Below are 15,849 nucleotides of genomic sequence, written 5' to 3'. Positions count from 1 at the left end.
AACATCACTCTCAACTTGACCCTAATCATTATCATATTATTGTCAATTAGCCTAGCTTATTACTGGCTGCTCTTCTTTGTAACCTCACCACACCCAACTCTTCTCTGACTTGCTTTGGAATAATTTCTGTAGTTGTATTAGTGATAATCTCTAAGGAATTTCCACCACGTTAGAGAATAGCTTTCTGATATCCTCAATGATAAGTGGGGACAGATGCTAAAAATTCCATTTTTTGAAGCAAGAAAATTGGGTCTGAGAGCTGTTGGGTGACTTGACAGCGAAAAATCTATGACTCAGTGGGAGATGAGGTTTGGGGAAACTAAATTTTATACCTGCCACTCAAGGGCCCTGTCTAATTGAGTCAATTTCAAAGACTAAAAATACAAATATTCAAAATGCAAAAAAAAAGGAAAATCCTTGAAAATAACATTGTATTTCCAGTAGAAACTGATAGCAAGTATCCCCGTTTTATAGAACGGCTGACACATTGGAAACACAATGAAATGAATTGTGCTAAAATTATGAAATGAAAATGGCTTAAGATCTGCAGGGGGATGGTAGGAATGAATGAATAAATTCCTGAATCTTTAATCCAGTTCGGTATGATAGACTTCTCAGATTCATGGGACATAGACTAGCCCTAAGAAAACCGTGAAGTAATGGATTTGCTTTTGGGGTCCCAATCCCTCGACTCCCTTGCTTTTATTCAGGCACTCCTAGGCCTTTCTTCTTTCCACTTGCCTCTCTATAAAATTGTATTTGCGAGAAAGAATCAATGACTTAAATGCATGTATTTTTTTTTTTTTAAGATTTATTTATTTGAAAGTGTGAGAACATTTGTGCAAGGGTACATGCACTGGGCTGGGCGAGGGAAGAAGGGAGAGGGAAAAAGAGAATCCAGGCAGACTCTGCTTGAGTGCAAAGCCCAAAACAGAGGATGGAGGCTGGATGCCAGGACCCTGTGATCAGGGCCTGAGCCCAAATCAAGAGTTTGGAACTGAAGTGACTGAACCATGCTGGTGTCCCTGAACACAGCTATTTCTGAAAAGGCTTAATATATGCTAAATTATATAATGTAGGGTTTCTTCTTGCTATCGTATTCTGATTTCATTATATTCTATGCTATTTTTAATTTAACAGAAGGTAATTCATTAAATCAAAGGCATTAATATCTAATTACAGAATTTTAGGCATGAGTGATTCAGGTGGAAGGAGCTTTACTAAGGACAGAAGAACATTCCTTGCATTGTTAGAATGATACTGTGATACTACTCAGCTTCTTTTGCCTATTCATAAAGCCAACCTTAGTTCTAGGTCTAGTTCAACCAGACTTCATACTCAATAATTTCACTCCCCTCCACCTAAGTGCTTTTGTCCCCTACATTTAAGAAAATTGCTGGGTCACCTATCTCTCTGACATGATAATTTAAGGTGAGCATTTTTTTAAATTTAATTTATTTATTTGACAGAGAGATAGACAGCAAAAGCAGGAACACAAGCAGGGGGAGTGGGAGAGGGAGAAGTAGGCTTCCCACAGAGCAGGGAGCCTGATGTGGGGCTCAGTCCCAGGACCCTGGGATTAAGAACTGAGCCGAAGTCAGACACTTCACAACTGAGCCACCCTGGTGCCCCTAAGGTGAGAAATTTAAAGGAACTAAAAGACTTAAAAGAGCAATGATAGTTAGAAAGCAAAAAGGGTCAATAGTTGTTGACTCGGGCTTTCCCATCAGATGGTGTCTATAAGTTCCTTCCTAGAGGACAGGTGATAAATTGGCATGACAATTTTTAGAAGACTGTAATAGTATTCCCAACTGCTTCAGTCAAGGATTATCAGAGATTTACAGGAACTCAGCATCTTGAGGAGTAACCCAAATTAAATAATTAGCTATGAAGTGCACCTGGGTGGCTCAACTGGTTAAGCATCTGCTTTCAGTTCAAGTCAGAATCCGGGAGACCTGGAAGAGAGCCCCACGTTGGGCTCTCCGCTTGGTGGGGAGCCTGCTTCTCCCTCTCCCTCTGCCTGCCACTCCCCATGCTCGTGCTCGCTCTCTCTCTCTGTCAAATAAAAAAAATCTTAAAAAAATAATTACCTATTAAGAAAAATTTTAGGAAAAGAGATGCAAATTAAGGATAAAGAACAGTATACATTGGGCGTATGGTAAAAGACAAAAGCCAACTGGTAGATGAAAACCGGAAATGGAAGAGAAAAAACTGAACAGTAATCCTGATACAGAGGAAGTGGTGGTAACTACAAACTAAATGCATGTCAAATTTTCATGTCTGTTACCAAGTTATAGTGTTAAAGATACATTCGTTCCTGTTCCCTAACTCCTACTCCAGTTCGCTGAAATTTCACTGACAGAGAAAAGTTTTCTGTACAAATAATCTCTTATTATCGTTATTTTGTTTGGTTTTATTCTCCTGGAACAGCCGCCTATTCCCGAAAGTTACGCTTTTGGAAGAAAATCCTGTCTCACAATGAACTTAGATATAGTTATTTTCCCTCAGGTTTCCTTGATCTTGGTCTCCCAGGGGGAAAATTTATTTTTGAGGTGAAAATAAAACTTATTATGTACATGGAGCCAAAGACAATTGTGCTAAAATTATGAAAGACTTACTCTTATCTAGATTTACCCCAAATGTGCTAGTAAATTACACCAAAGTATGAGAAAAATGCAAAAGGCATGTTCTAATGTTCCGTTTAAGGAAATTGGGTTAGACAGTATTTCCAAACACTAATGGAAGATACCAAAATCAGACGCTGCTTAAAACAATAAAGTAAATAAGTTAAAAATAGAAAATCAATTTAGTTCTCTATTCATCTTGAGCAAAATGCCAAAGGAAGCCGACATCCTCAAGGATTAAATGTAAATTTTGGAGTGACTGGGCGGCTCAGTTGGTTTAGCTTCTGCCTTTGGTTCAGGTCATGACCCAGGGTCCTGGGATTGAGTCCTGCATCAGGCTTCCTGCTCAGCGGGGAGTCTGCTTCTCCCTCAATCCCTCACCCTACTCATGTTCTCTCTCTCTCTTTCAAATAAATAAAATCTTTTAGAAAAGGATTAAATGTAAATTTAAAGCTTTTGAGTTTTTTCCAGGTGTAAAGGCGTGGGATTTGCTATTGCCACTTGCCCTTTTTGCATATGATCATGAGGGAAAAAGACAAACGTGGAAATTTTTTAAGCAGAATATAATTCATTTTATTTAGCAAATGAGAACTAGTCATTAGTATACTGAACATTCAGGCAACAGGCACACATGATGCACATTACCCTTGAAAGGGCCTTCTTATGATCTTAAAAGACAAAATAATTTGAAGAGTTGTTGGAAGCAAGGTAAGTAAGTGTTAAAGCTGGTGAAGCAGAATAGCCATTCCACCCAAAATAGAATAAAGTGGGTGACTGAATCAGAAACTTAGGGGTTGATAAATACTAAAACTGAACATGTGCACTGCAACTGAAATCAATATTGGCGTGTAGCCTTTGGAATCAGACATTGCTTTACGGCACATCTCATATTCAATGGAGTCCCTTTTTTGTGATTTCTTTAGAATCAAACCCCTCAGATTTACCTTCAAAGGGATGGGTTATCTTTAAAATGAAGGCTTTTCTATAAATAAATCCTATTAAAGTAGGCCCAAGACGAACATGTTCTATTCTCAAAGTTTATTCATATATATATATCAAGCTGTGGCAAGAGCCCAGGGCATGTGAGAAACACAGATATATGCTCCTTAGGAAGTATTTTTCTTCTTTTGATTTCACCTAGCTGGTATGTCTACCTCTCCAATGAAGCAGAGGAGATATTTGTTTGAGGAGAAAGAACACAGTGGGAAGATGATGAGAGAAGGGTGGAGAACCATAGCTCCTCTCCATGAGCTAATTAGAAGGTTGAGCATTACCCACCACAGGTAAATTAGCCTAAAAAAAGATGGGAACTGGAAGTGTGGGAACTTAGACTCTCAGAGAGGGTCCTGCTGGTACTCCTGCTGTGTTAATGTTTAAACAAAGAATGTATTCAAGAGAAATTGCAAATTCTAGTAGGTACATTCACAGACCTTTTCTCTTTGTAACTTTCTCTGGTCTGTTTTGGTCGATGATTGAATAAAGCGACACCTTCAAACTACTGAGTTCCTCAACCACTGATGTATGTAGAGAAACTGCTCACTGAAGAGATGCTTCGGACATCTTCCTGCAACTCTGATACTTACAAACAGAGCCCACGTTTCAGGGCGGAGTCAGGGGGAGAAGGTTATAAATTATATTTATGCGGAGTTGAACGAGGAGAAAGGTTAGGTTATTGAGGTATTTCATAACCATTTCTCTCTTCCCTTCTCACTTTCTGTCATACAGGCCCTCTGGGTGCTGGTTTCAAAGTGATGGGCCAGAGGGCAGTCAGCGAAGGACCCACTGTCCAAGCAAAGGCCTGTGATCCGGTGGAGAGAAAAACAAGATGCTCCGGCTGCCATTGAAGTGGGGACTCCACAGTGAACATCGATCAAAGCAGACTTGTAGATGAAAGGCACAGACCCTTAGACAGTCCTTAGTGGACGTAAGGTACCAAATTTTACTCTATTTCACATAATATTTTATTTTAAATTTTTCATAACTGTCCTTAGGAGTTTTTCTACATCAGACATTCTGTGGAAAATCTCTATTTTACATAAGTCATCACAGGAGTTTTTCCAGAGAAGACATTTTTCTATGTGTCAGTAATCACAGTTACGTGTGAAGTGGGACAGGAAGACTAGTACAGTCATATGCAAAAAAAAAAAACAAAAAAAAACAAAAAAAACACTGCATTATTCTTGAGACAATTATGTCTGACTTGATTTAAATGTACAGATGAATCATGTAATTGTAGCTTTAACATTTTCAGGCCCTAAGAATATCCAGATAATGAAGCCCAAGGTGTTACTTAGGGGCAAGGTAGTTGGTAACGATAGTTAAAGGAAAGGCCACTGAAGAATCGTTCTTGGGCACATTCCTTATGCGTGTAGGTCTATTCTGCTTCTCTCTAATGCCATCTTGGACTGGGAAAACCAGAGCAGCTGGCAGTGGTCAAAGTGCAATTCCGTATTATTGTTTTCATGCCTCCCAAGCTAAAGGTTAAAATAGGAGTCTCTTCCTACAATCACAGAGCAATTTTGGTTTTAGAAGAGAAAGATGACATTGAAAAGTTTGAAATTTACGAGACTTCCCATTTGTGAAAATGAGAAAAGCTCTGTGTGTTTTGGAAACTTTCTAGATAGACGCAATTAGTTCATTCTAAAGAATGTCAAAATTTCCTTATAAAAAAGAAAAACCCCACTGGTGTTTTCCTGTTGTTGTTGTTTTTTTAACTGTTAATTTGAAAAATAAAACTTACTTTAAGGAAGAAATTGTAAGAGAGTCCTTTTCTCTACTTGGCATAGTAATGTTTATATAACATATAAAACAATGAAACATACAACATTCATTTTATGTTTGGCTTAGCACTCTATATTCCATTTTTTTGACCCAATATAATCAGATGCCTAGTCTTACTCATGAAATCAAAACTACATAAATTATATATTTCTCTTGGTGAATCTCTTGATTCATCATCTGAAGTTGCCTCAAACAGCTTCAGAATTTAGTTATGACTTAATTATAGACATGGGGTGGTGGGGGGGGCATAAAGTCATAGAGTAATAGCAATATATTTCTAAGGTTGTAAATTTATTTACATAGCAAATAACAATGGGTGCTACAAAAATCTAAATCTTATACTAATGCTAAATGGTAAATCATCACATGGAACTAGAGCGTATCATGCTTAGCGAAATAAGTCAAGCAGAGAAAGACAACTATCATATGATCTCACAGAACTCATATTTTTAAGAGTTAAACTTTGAACATAAGCTTATTACCTGCTAGATGTAATGTGGGTGCATTCCTGTATCTAGAGGGCCCTTAACTTCTGAACTTCCTGACACTGAAGAAGCAGAAGCAGAGGCAGGAGAAGGAGAAGAAACCAAACCCAAAACCAAAACAACAACAAAAAAAATCTTTTCCTTGGAAAGAACATAAATTAAGATCCAAAAAAGTATTATTTAATGTTTTGCTTTATTAGTATGTATATTGACTATTACGTCACATGTTTGTGCTAAAATGCCATTTGAAATCAGCATTAAAATAATTATATAAAAGGAATACTTCTCTTAAGACATAAGGATGTAACGATATAAATAATTCATATATTTCTGAGACACTGCAATGACCTGCCTAGTCTTTATTTTTCTGCGTATCTGTTCATCTTGACTTACTTCCTGGTTCTTAATTATAGCCACTAAAACATATATGTTTCCAATAAGGTAAAGGTGTCACCTACTGAAATTCAAGGAGATCCAAACGTATACCCTGTTCTTGATTTCATGCGATTGGCTGCCTAATATTAATTAATTAATTAGACTGACTCGCCTTGAAATGACTTACTGTTTGAATTTTGTGGAAATGCAGGCAAGGAAGATGGACCGTTCATTCCAGGGAGTAGAACCGGAGGGAGGCCGGGGAGTCCTGGATAGGCTGCTGGCAGACTGATGCCATGGAGGGAACTGCCGTCCATCATGCTTGGCTGTGTTACCGCTAAGCCCAGAACATCCGAAGCTTTCTTTATACGGTCAAGTTCTTGCTGTGCCATCAGCTGTCGAACGGTGGTCGGAGCCAGGTAATCTTTCTCCCGATCAAGCTGGCTCCCAACAGTCTCCCTCACTTTTGAAATGTGCTGTTTGGAGAAAATATGATCTCTGATGGACAAGCGGGCAGAGTACTTCACCCCGCAGAGGGTACACTCTGGCTTGGTGCCTTCTGTTCCACTTTGATTAATCATGAAAGGCTTCCCTATGTTAATTTTAAATTTCTTTTCCTTTGCCCTTGCATTTTGGAACCACACCTGGACCACACGTTTGGGCAGACCGATCTCATTGCCTAGCATCTCACATTCTTGCATGGTTGGAGTTCGGTAGTCACTGAAGCAAGCCTTGAGAACCTTGAGCTGAAGGTTGCTCATCTGGGTTCTGAACCGCTTGTGACCTGGTCGATCGTTGCTTTTGGATTTAAAAGGATTGCTGGATCCAAAGGGATTTGGTGAACTCGGGTCAGCGATGCTGGATGATTCACTGCGGTCAGCATTGTCATCGGGGTCATCAGTGATATAAAAGCTTTGGTCGTGGTCGCCGTCTTTATCATTGAAATGTATGGAGGGGCTCGTGAGAGAGAAGAGAAATTTTTCATCGCAAACCTCCGTGGTGGGTGTGGTTGCGGGTTTTGGCAAAGTGTCGAGAGCTTTGGGCTCTTTAGGAGATAAAGCCGGCTTCACATCTCCAGAACTTCCCGTGGTGCTTTCCATCTCAGCATTGCCCTCATCGCCGGTGGTGGCATCACTGATGGCCGTGTTAATTGACGAAGTCTCATCAAAATCCGTCTTATTTTGATCATATCCCGCCTCGGCAGGAGGGGCGTTTAAATTCTCTACATCCTCGGCACATTCTGCTTTAAAAGAAGAAGGGCTTAAGAGATTCTTCGGCGAGAGCTCTGCTGTTTTACTAACAGGTGTTGACACTGTAGAAGCCAATTCATTCTCACTTGATAGATCAATTTTAGTTAACGGCAAAGACGGATAATCAAAATAAATGTATTTCTGAGGGCTCTCTCCCCCATCTTCTGTTGATATCAAAGGGCTCGGCGGCAAGCTGTAACCTGCCTGCTTTCCTTCATTCCAGTGCCGAGAGCGAATGTGGCTTTCCAAGGCCGACTTGGCCTTGAACAGGGCTCGGCAAAAAGGACACCGTTTATGAGACTGGGCCGGGCCCACTGCCCGGAACTGGCCTTTCCTTTCTCGAGCTCGTGTGTTCTGGAACCAGACCTGCACGACTCTTTTCTTCAGCCCCACTTCCCGTGCGATGTGATCGAGCATTTTCCGGGTGGGATTGGAATCCAGCAAGTATTTCTCGTAGAGTATCTCCAGTTGTTCCGGGGTGATGGTGGTTCTCAGGCGTTTGTCGCGGTGCTGGTCTTCGCCACTGTTTCCCCCCTCCTTTTCACTGCACGCGTTGTCTTCCTTGTCGTCCAGTTTCCTCTTCAGGGAAGCGGCGACCGTCGTGGCTGTCGTGGTGTGCGAGGAACCGGTCTGAGGCGGCATTTGCGTGAGAGACCCGCTCAGCAGCTGTCCGGTCATCAGTGGGTTGTTGGGGTCGAATATCATGTAGGGCATATCCATGGGCCTTTCCAAGAATGGAGAGTGAAGGAATTGGTTTTGAGCAGCAAGGAAGTGCATGTGCTGGTGCTCCTGCCAGAGTTCCAGAGTCGGGAAGGCAACGGTACACTGATCACATTGGTATTGTAGTAACTGTGGAGGTAGACTATTCTGGAGAGAAGTCATGGAAATCTGCAGTGGGCTGGAAGGGACCGGGGTCTGAGAAGCCGAGGGAGGTCTTCCGACGAGTTGGGGCTGTTTGGGTGGCGGGGGCTGTGGTGGGGCCGCAGCGGCCTGTGGCGGGTCCGAGGAAGTCGATGCTGAGGGCAGGGCTGGTTTGGCGCCTTGGGAAGGGGGAGTGGGGTCACTCTGCTTTGGCTTTTCTGTGGGATATTCAGGTTTGGGAGAGGTCTTCTCCAGTTCTGGTTTGGGTGATGGAATCAGGGGGGTGCTGGTCCCGGAGCCAGAGCTCGCCGCGGGGGCAGCGGCGCTCTTGGCGGCCTCCGTCTGACCAGATACCGTGCAGTGCTTGTACACTACTTGGTCAGTGGCGTCCATGGAGTCTTCGGTTTGGCTTTCATCTTGGGCATCATCATCTTCATCCTTGTAACACTGCTTTTTCTGATGCGTGATCAAGTCAAAGATCCGGGGGAAAACCACATTGCACTTTTTACACTGGTACTGCATGTTGCTGGTGCGGATATACCGCTCGTTAGTGAGTTCTCTTTTTTCATTATCTTTTGTCTCCGCTTGATTCTCGTAGCTCTTCCGTGCTTTCTGGCGAGCGTTCTGGAACCACACGACGATAACCCGGGTGGGTAGGTTGAGAACCGTGGAGAGTTGCTCTATTTCATCATCTTTTGGGTAAGCGTTTGTGTCAAAAAAGTCTTGTAGAACCCGAAGCTGGTAGTCAGTAAATCTCGTTCTGGACGACCTTTTGCTGAAGGACGCATCCGATTTGTAATGTTCTAAAGAGGAGGGCTGTGGGTCGATTCTGATGTCTTCCAAAACAGTGATGGGAGGGTTACTGAAGTTGTACGGAGAGTCCTTATTCCTCTGCCGTTCCTTAAAAAGCGTATTTCGAAACCAGTGCTTGATGACTTTTTGGGAGAGGCCCGACTTCTCTGCCATTTCTTGGATCTGTTCTTCGCTCGGAGAGTTATTGATGTCAAAATAAGCCCTCAGGATTTTTAGCTGGTCGTCTGTGATTCTTGTCCGTGGGCGTTTGAACTGAGAGTGCCTTAGGAAGTTGGGATCCAATCCGAGCTGCTGCTGGCAGAGCTGAGTGAGATCCGCAGAGAGAGTGTCCATCTGGGGCAGCTGCAGGGCCAGCTGAGGAGGAAGTGCAGGGTGTTGCACGGGCTGCATCATAATGGAAGGGAAGAGCGGAAGGTCAAGAGAAACAGGAAGCTGCACCTGCGGGGGAGCGGACGGGGGAGGAGGCGGGGGAGGAGGCGGGGGAGGAGGTGGCGGTGGTGGCGGCGGGGGTGTGGGTGGTGGCGCTTGCAGAGGAGTGGACACCGTGCTTGGGATTTTAACAGGACCCAAGGAGGAAGGCTGTGGAGGAGCCGGAGGCAGAGGGGGAGGTGGAGGTGGCGGAGGTGGCGTTTCTGGTGAAGATGGCGAAATCGGATAGAGCTTGTCATAGGCCTCCCTGTATTGCCGAGCAAATTTTTCTAGCGCTCCGTATGGAAAGAACTGCCCATGGACATGTTCTTGGTGACTCTTTAGGATAAGAACATTGGAAAACAATTTACCACACGTTCCGCAGTCCAGTTTATCAGTGTTTTCACCTTCGCCACTTTTGCCCTTCTTCTGGACCTTCTGCCTGTTTTCGTTATACTGAATGACCAGTTCAAAACCGAAGTTTTCCAGTAAAGCCTTGGCTGCGTTTCCTCTGGCCCCCGAAGCTATTCGGGGTGGTGGGATGCAGGGTTCCAAGGGTTTTTGCTTCTTCGTGTCTTTGCCTTCTTTGAGTCCTTCACCTTCGCTTGTATAGTCTTGCTTTGGCTTTTCTTGCTTTTCGGCAATCTCTTCTGCCTCCTTGTAAGATGGCGCGTCCTTCAGGATGGGGCAGTCGGCACCGGCCACGTTCGTTTGCTCCTGTTTCAGTAACTTGCTCGCTGCCTGCTGCTGGGCCTGCTGCTGGGGCTGCGGCTGGGGCTGCTTCTGGGGCTGCAGCGGGGGCTGGGCGGCCTGGTACTGTTGTGCTTGTTGCTGTAGTATTTGGAGTTGAGTCTGGCCGACGTGATGCTGGGTTTGAATCTGCTGCTTCAGGTCTTCCAGCAAGGATCCAGCCATTCCCGTCATGCCGGGCATACCGAACGTGGCTGAGCCCGGCAAGCCCAGATCCGGCCCCAAGCTGAACTCCGTCCCGGGGATGTAGAACGGAAAGAGAAACTGAGGCTGCTGGAACTGCAACAGTGCTTCCGGGGTCACGGGGAAATGAGGCAGAAAGGCTGGGTTTAGGAACTGAGGCTGAAAGAACGCAGCTTGCTGCTGTAACTCGTGCTGGAGTTGCATCTGGATTTGTGCTGGTGACTGCAGTGGGTGGTGTGGAGGCTGAGCAGAGATTAATTCCGGACTTTGCTTCTTATTTAATTCTTTGGCATCTAGGTGGGTATCCTTGCTGCTGACTGTTGCTAAACTCATGGAATCTAGCATCCCCTGGCCAGGACTACTGTTGGCTGCCAGGCTGTGTCCACCGGCCACATGGCCGCTGGGCTCCAGCTTGGCAGCCCGCGCCTTGGTCTGATGGAGCACGGACCTCATGTGGATTTCCAAGGTCGAGCTTTGGCTGTACGCAACATTGCAGATGCTGCACTTGTAGGGTTTGTTGTCTGTGCTGCTGTTGGTTTCTTGAGGAACAGGACTGGAGGCTTCCTGCAGAACCTTTTTCAACTTATGCAGATGAGAAACTGAATTATAATGGACCAGGAGAATGTTCTTTTGGGTGAACGACTCTTTACACACTGTACATTTATACGGGCGCGATGGGTCGAGGAATTTTTCCATCGTAAAATTTGGCCCTTTTCTGAAAGGTAAGGTCCGCTTTGGTTCAGAGCCCATGTCGTCTGGAATAGAGCTACTATCGCTCCCTACAGGACTTGCCTTCCCTTCGTGGTCCACCTCATACTCTCTCTCCATTTCCTGCTCTAGGGTGTGGTCGTCCTGCACCATAGTTTCACTCTCCGCCCAGAGTTCGCCATTCACGGGGAAGGAGGCGTACAGCTGTTGAAGTTCAGTTTCACTCAGTTCGGGGTGGCCTGCTTCCAAGTGTTTTTTTAAAGCCTGGAATGTACGGAAACTACGCTGGCAGAGATTACACATCGTTGCGGCCCGAATCGCGTGGTACTGGGAATGTATCTGAAGCTTCTGCATAGTCTTAAAAGCCAGGCTGCAGTGGTTACAGCGATACTTATAAACATGGCGGTCCGACACAGAGAGGGGTTGCCTTTTTTGCTGCTCACTTAGCTGATCCTGTAGTGCGTCAGGCAGTTTCACATCCTTACTGCTGTTTTTATTCCATTCTGATACTTCCATGGGTTCTTTAGCTGGTTTCTGCTCCTCACTCTTTATTTCCACGTTAGCCTTTGAATCGTCAAGACCTGCTGTACTTTTGTCATCCACTGGACTTTCGCCTGTGTAGAAGAAAGCACAAATATGTCACTTACAGGAAGAGACGCTACTGGTTAAACACCAATAAATAGAGTAAGTAGGAACTTCTAAAGATTTCCGCTTAATCCATTCCTTTTTTCTTTTTTTTAAAGCAGGTTCCATGCCCAGAGTGGAGCCCCATACGAAACTTGAACTCACGACCTGAGATCAAGAGTCAGACACTTAACTGGCTGAGCCACCCAGATGCCCCTAATTGAGTCTTTGAAGAAATACTTATCGAGCAACTACTATGTGCCAACCACTGTACCGGGTACTGGGGATGTAAAGGTGAATAAGAAATCACCCCTGACCTCCAGGAATTCCAGGATAGGTGAAAAAGCAAGTGCAAAGTAATTATAGTACATTGCCATCAGCATACCAAGGGCCATGACCTCAGCGTTCAGGAATTAGAACACACAGAATATTCTTGGTCCTCGACACTTAGGTCTCCTAAGAGCAGTTACAGATGACCAGATACTAAATGTGCTTTGGAAAATGTAGCTCTTAGAAACACCACAGTTTTTTGTTTTGTCCCCGACCCCCATGCTTTATAAAAAAAATAAATAAATAAAAGGCAAAAAAACCCCACTTTGATAGTATTAATCCTGGAACATCACCACACACGCGAGCCCCCTAAACGTGTTTTCCGCACATCCTGTGCCCAGGCTGGCATACCTGAATATTTCCCAGATCCCTCAGCTGTGATGGCCGCAGGTGTGTCCCGCTCCGACTTCTCAGAGGCAGCCGCTGGAAGGAGCAAACTGTTGGGCATCATCACATCAGGCACGGGCACCTGTAAGAATCAAAGAGGTTTATGTCACGGGGAGCCCAGAAATCAGACTCCACCATATCTGTCACTGACCAGTAGCCTATCCCACTTCCTTTTTTCCAAAAGAAAGTGGGGACCTTTTATGGATCTTCTAGGCCAAGGTTATCCTTTCAAATTTCAGATCAATGCTGTTGCAATGCTGTTTTCCTTTCTTTTTTAAAAAAAAAATATGACTTAAAGGTTTTTGTCAGCCTATTTTTTTTATATAATGATAATCGGGAAAGTTTCAAACTCAACTTGCCCACATGAATCATTTAAATAACATTATAGATATAGATCTAAGACAGTAAAGCACGCTACTGAAGGAGCTCTGCCTTGTATCGTATTTTCTTTCTCCGTAAGCAAAAGAGATGACATATAAATGGGCCTTGGTTGTGATTTCTAGAGCACAGTCCATAAGAGAGCTTTAAGTAGGCAGAAAAAATACATTTCTCAACCAGTAATTACAGATGTCGTGTTGATACTTTTAGAGGGATCCCATCACACCCAAGGCAACATTTGGGCTCCTTACTGTCATCAGTAACTTCTCCACACAATCCGGGGACACGCTGTGCAAATGTGTCAGATGTAGCTGGAGGTGCATTTTGTTGCTGAGGACGTCCTGGCAGAGGGGACAGCAGATGACGGGCTGCACCGAGTGCTGGGACAGGACGTGCATCTGGATACGACTTTGGTCCCTACTATTGTAGTTACAATAAGGACACTGAAAGAACTGGAGAATATGGAAGAAACATGGCCACTGTTAGTGGATGGCCTCGGATGACTTCAGAACACAGAAGTAACACCAAGAGTTAACGGCATCGCTGATCACAATGTCTACATATGTTTCAAACAGCATGAACTCATTTGAGTCTCTAAAACTATCGGGAGTGATAATAATAAATAACAACAATAACAATAATAATAATAAAACAAGTTTACACAGCAAAGAGAAAAAACATTTTTACCTGTTCGTGACAGAATTTATTGTCCTCTGTAGGTTTTGATCTTTTGGTTGCAACATCCTCTTCTTTTGCCAGCAGGAGTGGCTGGGTCCCCCCTCCCACACTGACTTTTAGCTCCTTGTCTGGTGTGATTATTCCTGATTCCCAAAAAAGAATAGAACACCTCAATTTTAAAAGACTCACAACATCAAATTCCGGAAAACTGTATGTTTTTTTGAATAGCTCTGACTCCAAATCCACTGAATCATAAAAATGACTGGACAAACACTTTCAAATGATGTGAATCTCAAAAGGCAAAAAGCACACTTCTTTTTATCTACTAAGTGGGCTTTATAAATATATTTTAAAATGTACTCTTGTCTCATGTTTAGATAACCCTAGGTGACCTTGAAAGATTCATCCATAACACATGCTCTCTGGTGTCTCAGAATGCCTTTATCACATTAAAGCTAATCTACTCCCATTCAGAAAAGCTAACTTAGAAAAGAGTTACTTTTACTAACATTTAATTACTTATCTCTTTACTGAAATTCTTGGATGCTGAGCACATTTCAAAATACCAAGAAGAACTAACTAGTTACAATCTAGAAATGAAAATCATATTTTTACGTGGTGAATACAGGATTTTAAAATTTTACTCTACATTCCGTATCTGTCGCTGCTTTTTGTGATTGCACTTTATTTTAGATATTTCAGCAGCTGGCTGTACACATAACATTATGGTTCAAATCTCAAGAAGACAACTGTTTTATGAAGTTAATCCGAATATTCGGTGTTAAAGACGGTTTAGAATTTTGCCTAGATGAGCAATGTCACGTGCAGGAACGTCACACGCGTCAAAGAAAAGAGTGCAATTCTAATTTCCTAATCTAACAGAAAATTCTTTCCAGCATCAATTTTCCCGATAATCTTCTCTGTGAGCCTGGATATTACAGCGACATTGGGTAGGCATGTCACATACATCTCACGACAAACACAAAACCTCATTTACCATCCATTCCAATCTCATCATAGCGCAGCATCATCTGACCTTTTTTCTGCTGTTTATTATGAGTATTTCTAATTTTAACTTTCAATTTTCACCATCTTCCAGTCAATTTGCAACTAAATTATTTCCAGGGTGAGGACACTATCACTGGACAACTGGGTGCAAATACATCTTGAAATGCAATGAAGCTAAACCATTGATTGCTATCAGACCCCGCGTAAATATAGAGTCTAGGCGTAATCTGATTGTATGCTGTGCATGAAGATTTATCTTGATTTTTTTTCAATCCACATACAGTTCGTATAAATGAACAAATTGCACCTTATTGCAAAATAACCCACTTTTAATTTAAAAATAAGGTCAAGGATGTTATGGAAACAAAGTAAAAATGAACCAAAAAGTAATATTCTTTTTCTGTCCTGAAGAGAGATGCCTGTTTTCTACCATATAAATAATTTTAGGAATTTTAAATTCAGAAAGAAATTTAAAAGTAAGAGTGGCTCTGAGGATACCAAAACTAAAATAGGATTTTAATGACACAACGACAATAACTTTATCCCTTTGAGGTTTGTGGTAGGTACAGAATTAGTGCTATGCTTTCAACAAATTATACTGTTATTGATTTTTGGACTTACAAACACTAGATTTTATTTGAATTAGTACACTTGTCCTATATATACACATGCCTTGGAGAAATTTGGATTCTTTGTAAATATTTGAAAAAATAGTTTATCATATTTGTATTTGAATGAACTTAAATTTAGGACAGACTGAAGAATTTCATTACATTGATTAAACAATATCCAAGTATTTGATATCCAAGATAGGTCAAAACAGGAATGTGTATCTCATACTTAATTCTGGTGTCACAAACTATGTTTTTGCTTCTCAAAACAAAACATCCTTTGTGTGCTATTGTCTTAAACATGTTAAAAATAAACATTTAGGGGACAACTGGGTGGCTCAGTTGGTTAAACAGCTGCCTTCAGCTCAGGTCATGATCCCAGGGTCCTGGGATCAAGCCCTGCATCGGGCTCCCTCCTCAGTGGAGAGCCTGCTTCTCCCTCTCCCTCTGCCTGCTGCTCTGCCTACTTCTGCTCCCTCTTTATCTCTCTGTCAAATAAATAAATAAAATCTTAAAAAAAAAAAAAACACACACACAAATTGATTTAAATAAATAAATATAAATAAACATTTAGGAAGATAATATGCCATACAGT

General features: G+C 42.6%; 1 protein-coding gene across 1 annotated transcript in view; it reads right to left on the bottom strand.

Moving 5' to 3' along the window:
- Window positions 1-15,849, bottom strand: part of ZFHX4 (zinc finger homeobox 4) — a 156,528-nt gene that overhangs the window by 4,895 nt on the left and 135,784 nt on the right. The window contains exons 7-10 of the mRNA XM_059394749.1: window positions 13,645-13,778; window positions 13,209-13,409; window positions 12,544-12,661; window positions 6,453-11,852 (exon numbers count right to left, since the gene is read on the bottom strand). Coding sequence (XP_059250732.1) covers window positions 6,453-11,852; window positions 12,544-12,661; window positions 13,209-13,409; window positions 13,645-13,778 — 5,853 coding nt within the window. The remainder of the gene's footprint in view (window positions 1-6,452; window positions 11,853-12,543; window positions 12,662-13,208; window positions 13,410-13,644; window positions 13,779-15,849) is intronic.

The sequence above is a fragment of the Mustela nigripes genome, chromosome 3 (genome assembly GCF_022355385.1).
Source record: "Mustela nigripes isolate SB6536 chromosome 3, MUSNIG.SB6536, whole genome shotgun sequence".
Taxonomy (NCBI): Eukaryota; Metazoa; Chordata; class Mammalia; order Carnivora; family Mustelidae; genus Mustela; species Mustela nigripes.
Note: the sequence above shows the minus strand (reverse complement) of the source record. Positions and strands in the feature narration are given on the sequence as shown.